We start from the raw sequence: 12128 nt of genomic DNA, 5'->3' as shown, positions 1-12128 counted from the left end.
GCATGTAGACTTTGTCAAAATAATCTGCTGAAGTTTAAACACAGCTTCAGAATGGATAAGAGAGGTGACGTAAATGACTTTGAATGTGACACAAGTGTTGGTGACACATAAACCAGATTTGCTGTTATAGCGTTTCATTGTTGTTATTGCTGAATCTGTTTCAGTTGTTCATATTTTCTTCTCAACAAAACCAGACAAATTTCTGTGACATTTGTCCGTCACATTTATTGATATCCTCTTCTTCCCTTTTGATTCATCTGTAATTTGTTTTATGCTCATGATAATTAAAACATGCAGTTGGAAGCAGTGTGTGCCAATTATCCTCTCGCTATAAAGCCAGTCACCTCCCTTTGTCTAATGTTATCCAAGAGCATATTACCTCCAATCATAGCTACAGAAATACGACCATGAAATAGAAATCAGTCAGCATTTTCATTAGAGGTTAATGAACATTTTCTTCGTGCTGACAGAAAATGCAAATGCAGTTTTACTCTTCACCCTGGTCCTCTGGGCACACACAATAGAAACATTGTTAATTTCAGCTTAAAACAGACAAAGCACAATGATTTGATTCAAAGGGAGAAAACCACATTAATTTTTCTTTAGATTAGTGTTTGCTACAGTAACAGCTATCGTTACACACACACAGAGGAGGGGAGCACATTCACTCACACTGTCCTCCCTGGCCAGTTGGTGATGTCATCGCGCAGGTGCAGCAGTGAGGAGTTAACCGCTAATAACAGGCTGTCAGCGCCTTAAAAATCTCTAATTGGTCCAGGTCATTATGAGGCAGGCTTGCTTTGTCTTGCTGTGGCATTGTTCTGTTGTGTGTTCGTGTAATAATCACACATCTCCTTTGAGCAACTGTTGCTCTCCCCCACTGCTTTTAGATCCTCTAGGATGAAGAAGCGCTAATAGTATAGTATCAAGGCAGAGGCAGGCTACAGTTAGCAGAGACATTACTCAGACTTTGATGTAAGGCTCGCTTGTTAGAGACACTAAGCCCCAGCTCACTGGCCATTATTTCCTTGGCTGTAAAGCATCAAAAGGTGCAGAGATATTGTCTCTATAGGGTTTTAGTCACAGAAAGCAGGTGACTTGTCACCTCTCTCTGTATGTCAACACTCATTGGAAACACTTTGTTGGGCTTTGTACTCCATCTTGGATGTTTTCAGGAACAATTTTCAGCGGATGGAAGCTTTTATGCTGTCAGGATGTAAGGTCCATTTAAACAACCATTTCATTTCTGTGACAAAAACATGGCTGTCAAATGTTTAGCATTTTTGTAAAGCCCTTGAGAGTCATGAAAAAAGTGATTCCTCCATCATTTAGTCGTCAGCAAATACTGCCATAACTGATGATTATTAAAGCTACTACTAGCTTAATAGCTCATTTTAATGTTGCACTGAGTTTCAGTTCCTTCTTTTATTCAACCATAACTACAGCTTTATTTTTGTCAACATAATGCTTAGTCTTTGCTTTTAAAGAATAACTCATCACCAATTTTGAGTGTCTATCATTTTATGATGGCAGAGTAGGCAGCATCAGAATCATTTGTGGTCTCTGAATGTCCCTTCATCCTGCTTCTTATTAATGAGTCGGCAGCAGCTGTTGTCCCTGTCAGTACTGGTGATAATGATCAAATTCTGCTGTGCTTTGTTATTGTGTTTATCCCATTGATTTTGTTTATGTTCCATTTAGTTGTCACTGTTTGCTCTTTGTTTACCTGCTAAGGTTAACTGGACATCCTAGTGGTGAAGGCCTCTTTCTTTACTTCAATGACGCTTTGGTAATTTTTTGACAACAACACCGACACAAAACGATTTCTTGGCTTAGTAGTATATGGGAGACACTTTATGTTATAGTTTGAGCATTAGAGGCTCACTTAGTTTCCAGTGCCATACAGATTACTTTAACAGTGATGACCTGCAGCATTTGTAAAATATAAAATGTTTGCTAAGCAAAGACCACCACGTGGCCCGGAGTCTCTCACCTTTGGTTGCTGGATACACGAAGAGAGTTTGGTCTTCAGTCTTAAATTATTCTTGCTTGCTTTGGACACTCTAAAAATTGGTTCTTTTCACTGTCTGTATGACACCTGAAAGATTCCTGGCACATAATGGTCAGTTCAGTGGACAGCTACTTAAAGCCATTTTGTCCTAAATGCAATGGTTTCTATGGTGAAACCACACATCAGCGTTCGTCAATTTTTTTTTTCCCTTAAAGTTTTTATTCTTCGTTGGCCATGGAAAAAAAAGTTTTCAACTTTATTTTCAAATATTAAATTTTTCAGGGAGGTAATGGAATTAATCAGATGGTCAAAAAATCACACTGACTAAACAATATTCAAAGTTAAAATGTGTGAAAATATGTTGAAACGTTCAAGTATTGAAAGATAATTATTATTCATGGAATTACTAAAAAAGTTAAAGTTCCCACTGTTTTGTGTTGAATGTCACATGTTAGAGAGTGTACCTTTCTTAAAAAAATATATATATTTGAGAGAAAAAAAAAACTTTGATGCCCAAGAAAAAGAAAAAAGAAAAACACGAAGGGAAAAATCTTGACACAAGCTTTCATATTCCATGCATGAAAGGGTGAAGAGAAATGTATGTAAACATAGTTTAAGAACAGCTGACAGCTGACAGCCCGGTGCTCTAAGACATGTCTGTAATGTGTAACGTTAGTGAATCCTGGTTAGCTTTGTCCTGTCAGCCACCTACCAAGCAGAGCTAACGTAACCTCACTCTTCATTTTAAGTTCGAACAGACCACTGCAGTATGACTGCTGCAGGTGGGTTGGAATGGACATTATCATAATTAGCTTAGCCCCATTGTTAGCCTTTAGCTTGGGCTGTATCACTCTCCTGTTTCTCTTTTACTTGACTTGTTCCAAAAATATATCATACGTGTAATTTGTCAGTGTTCATCATAGCAGTATTTTGGCTTCACTTTTTACAGTGGAATCAGATGTAGGAACACCATCCATCTTTATATACACTGTGATGTTGACAAGTTGTAAACTAGGGCTGAACAATTAATCAAATTTAAACAGACATCACAGTGGAATAGAATGCAATTTTCAAATCCCAAAGGCTGCAATTTAAAAAACAAAACCCCCCAAAAAATTAAAGTGCATTTACTTTAGTTTGTGTTTTGTTACAGATGAGAGATCAGTATAATTTCTATACAACTGATATTTAAATTTATGTTCACACAGTGTTTCTTTTAGAGCCCGACAGAAATGGGATTCTTGGGGCCAATGCCGATACTGATATCCAATATATCGGCTGATAAATATAATAAATTCATTGATATACACAGGATATATACTGTATATAATCACAAATCATTATAATACCCATATGATTCAGTTTTTGGCTTTGTCATTTCCTCTTTTAGCCAGGTTAAAAATAAATAAATGAAATAAAATAATTGAAACGAACCAGTGCAGCGCACAAACACACCTCAATTAGACAGAAGTTGTGTTTTCATTGTTTTTATTTCATTTTTGATTCATTAGAAGCCCTTGAAGAAACTGCCAATATTACCTTTTTCAAATCCTAGATCTGTCTAGAGTCTCTTTCTGAGTTTCAAATGACAGTAATTGAGGTTAAGTATGTATTAATTGAGATGAATAGTAGAATAATTCTGTCCTGAGGCAGGAAGAAAGATGGGAGGAGGTGGGGTGGTGACAAAGCTCCAGGACATTTTGGATTTTGGATTTTGGTTATGCAAATTGTGCAAGCGAACAACCTCCAGTGAGTGACAGCTGTTCATCAGTAATTGTTCTACTTAAGATACAGAGTAGATCAGCACTTACAGCCTCCTTGGAGTGTGTGTGTGAGTGTGTGTGTGTGCTGATTAAAAGTGCTATTTATGAGGTTGATGTGCTGAGTACGGAAGTTCTTCACTGCACACTAAGGAAGGCACTACGACCACTTGCTGTCTTAACACACACTCTTTCCTTCTCTCTCTCTCTCTCTTTCACTCTCTCACACACACACACACACACACACACACACACACACACACACACACACACACACACACACACACACACACATACACACACACACCACATACACACACACACACACTTTGCTGAGTCTAGGCACTTTCCTTTCCCTCCACACACCCACCCAAACACACTCTTGCACCAAGGTGAATTTTGTGCTGCCCTGCATTTCTCATTTCCTTCCCTGTGACGTTTATATTAAAAGATAAATTGTAGACTGTGTGAGAAGAACATATTAATTCAGCTGTTGCTTAATTGCATCAGGGATTTAGACGTACTCTCCTGTCCAATTTGCTTGTACAATTCCCAGCAAAAAGCCCTCAGCCCGCTCCTAATCTGCAAACCAAGCAAGTGTTTTTTCCCCTTTTATTCTTAAAAGACACTGGATTTATATTGGGATTAATAGAATGGGAGCGATGTGGCATCACTCAAACACTCAAGCTCTATCGCTGAATTCAATTTAGCTTATTTTTCTGCCTCTCTCACATTGCCCTGAGCACGCCTGAGTGCTTCTTCTGTTTCTGCAAAGCCCCTCAATTTCTCTTTCCTTTTCAGTCCGTTCTCTGTTTGCTGGTTATCTCTCTCACACACATATATCAACACATGCTCACCTAACTTCGGTTCACACACTCACAGGAGCTTCATTGTGACATAACACTTTTTATTAATTACATTGTATCACGACAGACTGGTCCAAGCTCAGAGAGAAATCAAATCATCAATAACATGACTCACTTTAATCATTCCAGCATCTGCCTGTATGACTGTACATGTTCCTTCTGCTGTGCGTGTGTGTGTGTCTCAGTATGTGTGTGTGCGTGTGTCTGTGTCTCTGTATGTGTGTGTGTTTACCATCTGAGCACTTTTTGCTTCATTTCCAGCTTTAATTACCTGTGTGCTTTGCAAGACAGATGGTTCTTACATTTTAGGCATTAAATTACAATCAGGCATCTCTTTCAAACAGAACTCTTACAGCATCTTGTCCTGTGTCCTACCCTAAGCCTTTTACAATCCACAAAACATCCACCAACAGGATCCTTGTTTTCTACCACAGTGACAGCAACAGAACCCTCTTAAACACAGAGACAAACAACACAAACCCAATACTGAAAAACAGATACTGCATATAGCGTGTCACAGTTTCACCCCAAAAATAAAGAAAAGAAAAGAAACTCCTTTTTTGTAGAGAAGCAGTTTTTGCGGTTTTACTTTCTCAAAGGCGTTTTGGCTCCAGCACCATCCACTCAAAGACCTTCTTCAAGTTAACGTTTGCTAATTTTCAGCTTTATTAGCTCAGACTGTGGCGTGTATATAAGACAGAAAGAAGGGATTGAATGACCATGATGGGTTTTCATGTGTATCTAAGTCTGGGCTTCAATTCAGTGTGCCTCATGGTTTCACTTAACTCAGCCCAATAATTTGGGTCAAAATGAGGCGATAAGTAACAGAACGTATCTGTTAATATTGCTGAAATACTTGAAAAAAGATTTTAAGAGATGTGTTGAGCAGAAGGCTGATTTTGGAGACATAAATAAATAAATTGAGTAATTCCATAAATCGTAGCTGCCATAACGCTGCCCTCAGTCCAACACCAGTGAGTGAAGTCATTTATCATGAATTGGTAAACGGCGACAACAAATCAATGCCTGATTCCTCCTTGAATCTCATTTGAACCTGGATTTGGGTGGAGTCTGAGTCCCTCCTGACTCACTGCAACATCAATCAGCACTTCTCAAATACACACACACACACACACACACACACACACACACACACACACACACACACACACACACACACACACACACACACACACACACACACACACACACACACACACACACACACACACAAGAAGAATGACTGCTCAGCATACCACGTGCAGCTGTATTTCATATTCACACAGTGGCTTTTCCTGATGTCACACTCAGGGAGGAAAGTTCTGGATGTTTTGATGTTGCACTGCTTTTGACTTTGTTTTAAAATGTACTAACAAAGAAGAATCATGTTGTTTTACTTTTCCTTACTGATCAACAACTAAAAGAAAAAAGGTCAGTGAAATCAGGAGGGCCTGCTCTCCGTACTCGTATTTTAGGAGCTATTTATACTACAGTTTCACCTGAAAAATGCAAAAAAAATGCAGTGAAAAAAACACTGTGTTTACATGGCATTGAAAACGCTTTAGTATGCACACCAGGCCTGTAGTTGGCGATATAACTGTCTTGTCTAGAAGTGTCTTTTGGTAGCCCTCTGCTGAAGTAGAGGTGGGCTCAGGCTGATCATCTGGTATATATATTGAATGCATCTTCACTTATTGCAGAAGTGGTGCAACAGATGCACATTTCGCTCAAAGGCAGTCAGCAGATTCGACGGCACAAGCACAACACGGTAAGCCGCCATTGTTACTGCTGTTGTTGTCTGGTTTGTGCAGTTTTAGCGGCCACAACAATAATGTAATGAGCAAAGCGGAGTGGGACGTCAGCTTTTCTCCTGAAAACTCTGGCTTGCTGTTTACATGGCAACAGTGGCTGCAATTTTCAAGAAGTATTCTACTCTGGAGGCTAAAAAAATCTGTTTTAGGTCAGCTAAAGTGTTGTTTCTTTGCAGCAATAACAATGCAAAGTGCTCGCAGTAATGATTCATTGGTATTTCATATAGTTAAATATAATGGACATACAAGGCTAAGTTAACCCACAGAAAAACTTCACTAAAGCACCTCAGGTCAAAGCTTAACACTTAGATTGGTTTGTAAATGTGCCAACTAGTCACAGTGTGCGGCTGTCACTTAGCTAGCTGAGGTCATCTGACTGACTGGCCCCGCTGTGTAACACCAGGTAGGCTAGCTGTTATGCTGAGAAGGAAGTCAGTATTCCAAAGGACTGGATTAGGGTACACCTTCCTTTGAAGACAGTGAATACGCTTTGATCCACACAGACTGCAAGTGTCCATTTCAGTCGGTCGAAACGTCAACCTTCATAGCCATACTACAGCAAGAAAACGCAAACAATTAGTTGTGAAGTGTCCTATTAAGAGGTTTGAAAATAAAGTCTACATTCAAATTAGATCCATATTTAGTCTTTACTCAATTCTAACTACCTGTTGCCTTTTCAGTTTCTGGTCAGCTGTTGAAATGAGGACATTTTATCAGATTTTCTAGCTCTACACTGTGCAGCCTAGAATTAGGAAATGCAACACTAAACGTCAGAGTGTGACACCAAAGGAAAACAGCCGCTGAATGAATCTGTTTCAATGTGAGTCTGATGAACGCAAGCTTTCCCATTTTCTCTGCCCTCTTTTAAGACAAAAAGAATACAAAAAAAAAACAGAAACAAAAGTACACTCCCGTTACTGACACAGTCTTGGACTCAGCAGTTTGTGGCGCTCATTTCTTTCAGCAGCTTATTCACATTTGTACATTTGTGTTTTTGTTCATTCCTCTTGCTGTAATTCAATTTTACAAAAAAGAAAAAGTAGCACTTTTCGAGACCAGAGTTTAAGACTATCACGTACAGTATAGGCAGCATAGAAGAGGAAAGTTGGTTGAGTAAGTCTATATTACAGTAGGTCACTTGAAGAAGAGAAAGAGAAGTCTGTGATTGTCAGTCCCTCCTTGTCCGAGGTGTCCAATCTCACAACAGTTATCCTTTATTTTTCATTATTTGACCGATAACTTTGACGGTCGATCTTCAGTTGGAGTTGTGTTTGAGTTTCACAGAGCTCTCCTGCGTTGTGCTGACAAGTCCTCACACCAACAAACGTTGTCTCACATCGTCTTTCTGTAGTAACGTCTCCACAGTTCATCAATAAAAAAAAAAACCCACACAGCAGGTATGTACACAGACTGTGCAGCCAGCTGGGGTGTTACTTCAACTTTCTCCTCTTTCTTTTATGAGTTTGATTCTTGTCGTTCATCTCCAGCTCACACACTCCCTGCCCTCCGTTATTGCACAGAGTTGCTGTGTTGTAAGTTTTTGAATCATGTCAAGTGTAGCCCTCACTCAGTGCAAACTCTACTTGACTGTACAGCAGGGATGGATATTGAGGAGCTTTGCAGCTTGCAGTGTGGATGCTGTAGACATTAACCCTCACATTCATGCTCTGCAGGAGGCGATACATTTGCAATATGTCAAATTTAATCTGCACACCGGTGTGACATCCATCCCTGCTGTAGAGCCCTCTGTACAAGAGGACAGGTAAGGTAGCTGTTAAGAGGGAGCATGACATAAAAACACACTGAAGACTATCTTACACATTTTGCTGAAACATAATAAATAAAACAAGTGACCATAATCAGTCAGTTGGCTGTTGCAAAAGGCAACTTTAGAAATAGAAAGAAATGTACAAAAATGCTTTTAAATTTATAAATAATAATACTAAAAATCAATACAACCAACATTTTCAAGTTCACAAACATCGATACCATCAAGTGCTGTTTGTTCTCTAACAAAAAAAGACTTCTAGATGAATGTTTGTACATCTAAGGAGAATGGCTGTCAGTGAACCCCTGTGGTCATGTTTGTAAGAGTATAATATGTTCAGTAAAATGCCCAAACAAACATTGATGTGTTTTCTTTCATGCATGTGAGCTGCTGTGTATATATACAGTGTGTCGGTAAAACTAGATATGTGAGCTGTGCTGTAAGTGAGTCGAGTGTTTCTCAATAATGGGGATGTGTGGTGCATTATTGAGTTTATTTTCAGTGTTAGCTGTTGGTGAACTGCCAGTAAAGTGTGTGTACAGTTTATGTGTGTGTGTGGTTGAGTTGGATGTAGGAATGTGCTGTGAGTGTGAGGTTGAAGTTGTGGCTTACAGAACATGTGCAGGCCGCAGCAATGATGGATGCTCACTTTCACTCTCTCCCTGAGGACATTAACACCTCCTCTTCCCCTCTCTCCACTCCTCTTCCTCCTCCTTCTTCCTCCACATGACCCATTCATACCTTTTCCCTGCTCCTGGAGTCTCCTCCTTTCTACCTCATTGCCTCCGTTCTGGTCGCTCTCCCTTCCTCTCCATTTTCCCTCCCAATATGCGTTATTACCTCTCCCTTTATTTCTCCTCTTCACTGCTCCCCTTCTCCCGTGTTCTTCCTCTCCTTCACCTCTTCACTCCGCCCCTCCATCCATCCTTCTCAGCCATAAAACAATAAGTCTTGAATGTCTGTGAGGAGACTGTGCTAATGGAGCCCATTAGGCTGTAATGAAATATACATTACACCATTACAGTGGACGGGGCCTGGCTAAAGCACTGCACCGCTCAAATAATAAAACATGCACAATTCAATTTCCTTCTCGGACAGTTTTGAGTGTCTTTCAGTGTGTGTGTGTGTGTGTGTGTGTGTGTTTGTGTGTGGAGGTGGAGGGATGACGGGTAAGGTATACAGTGTGTGTGTGTATGTTTGTGTGTGTTGTTTTGTGCGGCCTCTCTAGCACAGATGTGGTTTTCAAGGATGTCTGAGTGCTGAAAGCCTTGATGATTTAATATGGGTTGACCAAATGAACCACACCTCCTACAGCACCACCGCCCTCACCGCTGACCGAGATCTGACCACTCAAAAACCCGACCTCCCTCTGCAATCTTCACACACACCCCTCCTCCTTCAAAACCAAGACCTCTAGAAAGTCAGACAGCTGCGAACATATCAATCAATTGACCTCCGACATGAGCGCTTGACATCACAAGTGAAGCATCTGTCACTTTAGGTGGAGGGTGTGTGTGGGTGTGTGTGTGTGTGTGTGTGGGGGGGGGTACAGTTATCATATTACTCTGTGCTGTGCACCACAGAGCAGTTATGAGTGCATATATCCTTATTGGCATGTAAATCAGTCATTTGCATGAGGAGATATTGTAGAGCAGTACCAGGGAGTTCAAGCTTATTAACATTTCTAGGATTCACCATTTAAACACCTCTTTCTTCTTCCTGGATTATTCTTCACCACAGACGTTAAGCCCAGCTTCAGCAGGCACTGTAATGTTCCGGAAAGCATCTTGTATCATCTTACACAGACACCAGACTGTGTTTACTTTCCCGTTGTTTTTCCTCTCGTAGTAAATGTACTGTTTGTGTGGCTGTGTGAATCGTCCCCCGTGTAGTAGTAGAAGGATGAGTACTGACAGTAATACTGAGACAGACAGAAGGATAAACAGACGGACAGACAGACAGGGTGAGAAGGGAAACACAGTGTCTTTATGGCTCCACGTCACCATGAGCCATCTTCTCTGAATTGTCTCATATTTACACACAAAGGATTCAAATCTCCAGGAAATCCTCCAGCTCCTTGTAATTGCCGAGTCCTGTTGTCCGACAGGCAGCAGGGGATGAGTCACTCAATTTTAAAGTCTTGCTAATCAGGTTTTGTCAATTCAGCCCGAGTCAGTTTAAAGCATTCAGGAAAAAAAAAAAATGAGGGAAACTTTTTCCCTCTAAAGTTAAATTACTCTCAGTAAATGTCTCTTCAGGAAGGAAGGAGCAGGAAAGGAGCTGTGATGCACAAAGGAGGGGAAATTGGCGAATTTGGAGGAAGGAGCGAGGCGAGTGGGGATGGGTTGAGGAATTTTTTGATTGCCTTTAAGAGTTTGATAATAGCTTCACACACTTCATTCACAAGTGTCACCATGTCCAGCCTAACGGAAAAACACACTCAAACATGCATGCAACCCAGAACACACATACACTCTTCAGATATAGATTCCATTTCCAAAACACACACACACACACACACACACACACTCATCCAAATCTGGCTCTGTCCTGCTGCTGTGTTCAGCCCAGTATATCCAGGTACACAGGTGAGGCCTTGGCCAAGTTAAGGAGCAGACCATGGATTTCCTTGATGTTGAGTCTCATGTGTGGCTCTCTCTGCCAGCAGCCCAGCATCAGGTCGTACACTTCTTTAGGACAGGTCCTTGGGCGCTGCAGCACCCGGCCCTGTGTTATACACTCAATCACCTGCAGAGAAAAAAAAAACACACATGCACAAAGTTAACTGTCAGTTGCAAAAACAAACAGGAAAAAGAAAAGCTTAATCAATTCAGGCTGAATGCTTAAACTGCAGTGGAGCTGAAAGAGTATTTTCCCCGCTGAAGTTCACTGCAGTGGCATACAGTGAAAATGTCACAGTGAATAAATTATTCACTGAGGTGATGAAGTTATTTGACGCTGAAATACTGAACGAGATAATCCAATACCTCTAGAGCTGTGTAAGGGGAAATTTAGTGTTTTGGGAAAGGTTTATTTATTACTGTCCTGAAAAAAGAGATTTTACATTTAGTCTACTTTAAGAGGCAGAAGAGAATTTATAAACGGAGGAGAAGAGGCTGTTTCAAATGACTTTATACTTTTTAGAGATATGCCTCCTGTATTCTTCCTGGAGAGCAGATCAAAAAATATCTTTACAGTTAATTGCCTTTGATATAATTAAGATGTGTATAATTTCCTCTCTCATTTAATTCTGTCTGCTGAGTGCATGGAATGATTTCAAATTAGTGCTGTCGATGAAGCTCCAAAAACATCTGTGTTTCTATATATTCGTTGCAAAAAAGATTAAATTCCTGCAGATTACCAATCAATTCATCTGAATAATTAAGAATCCAGCTAGAAAGAGAGTAATTATGGTGCTAATCAAACATTTACCTCGTCTACTCCTGCAGTGGCTTTTATCAGTTTGTGAGAGTCAGAAGAAAAGAACCGAACTCCATAAAGAGCAAGAGGAAAATCTGAGGTCAGAGGTGAGAGGACTGTGCATGAAAAGGGGGATTTAATTGATGTAACCGGGAACAGAGGGCCTTGTTAAGGGCTAAAGGTTGAGTTTAAAGGGATATGAAGGGCAGTAACCAGAGTTGAGCGTGTCATGTGGGTGAGGATGATGAGGTTGAGGTGAAGGTGAAGGGTTGAAGGGCTCTGACATTCTGGGTTTCTTTATGGAAAATAGGTCAAGACCTTGAGTGTAGTAAAGGAAAGATTTATAAAGGTTATTAATAATTCAGAAGAAACAGACAATTGTTTACTTATTTATTTATTCGGCTGTTTTTTTTTTTTTTGAGCCTTTTCTACACTTATTGTTAGAGCTCCAAATATGTTGTTAAGAATTTTTCTTAGAAATAAAATGAAGGG

The 12128-nt window shown here is 40.2% G+C and overlaps 1 protein-coding gene across 2 annotated transcripts in view; it reads right to left on the bottom strand.

Annotated features, from left to right (window-relative positions):
- Nucleotides 1–4661: 4661 nt before the first annotated feature.
- The window catches only part of ntrk2a (neurotrophic tyrosine kinase, receptor, type 2a), a 97703-nt gene continuing 90236 nt past the window's right edge, over nucleotides 4662–12128 (bottom strand). For both annotated transcript variants that reach the window (XM_074671152.1, XM_074671153.1), the window contains exon 20: nucleotides 4662–10964. In XM_074671152.1, the coding sequence (XP_074527253.1) occupies nucleotides 10779–10964 (186 nt within the window). In that variant the 3' untranslated portion in view covers nucleotides 4662–10778. The remainder of the gene's footprint in view (nucleotides 10965–12128) is intronic.

This window comes from Halichoeres trimaculatus, unplaced genomic scaffold (assembly GCF_033239565.1).
Source record: "Halichoeres trimaculatus isolate MK-OKI-2021-1 unplaced genomic scaffold, fHalTri1.1 fHalTri1_scaffold_5, whole genome shotgun sequence".
Taxonomy (NCBI): Eukaryota; Metazoa; Chordata; class Actinopteri; order Labriformes; family Labridae; genus Halichoeres; species Halichoeres trimaculatus.
The sequence above is the reverse complement of the archived record's forward strand: the minus strand, read 5'-3'. Positions and strand labels throughout refer to the sequence as shown.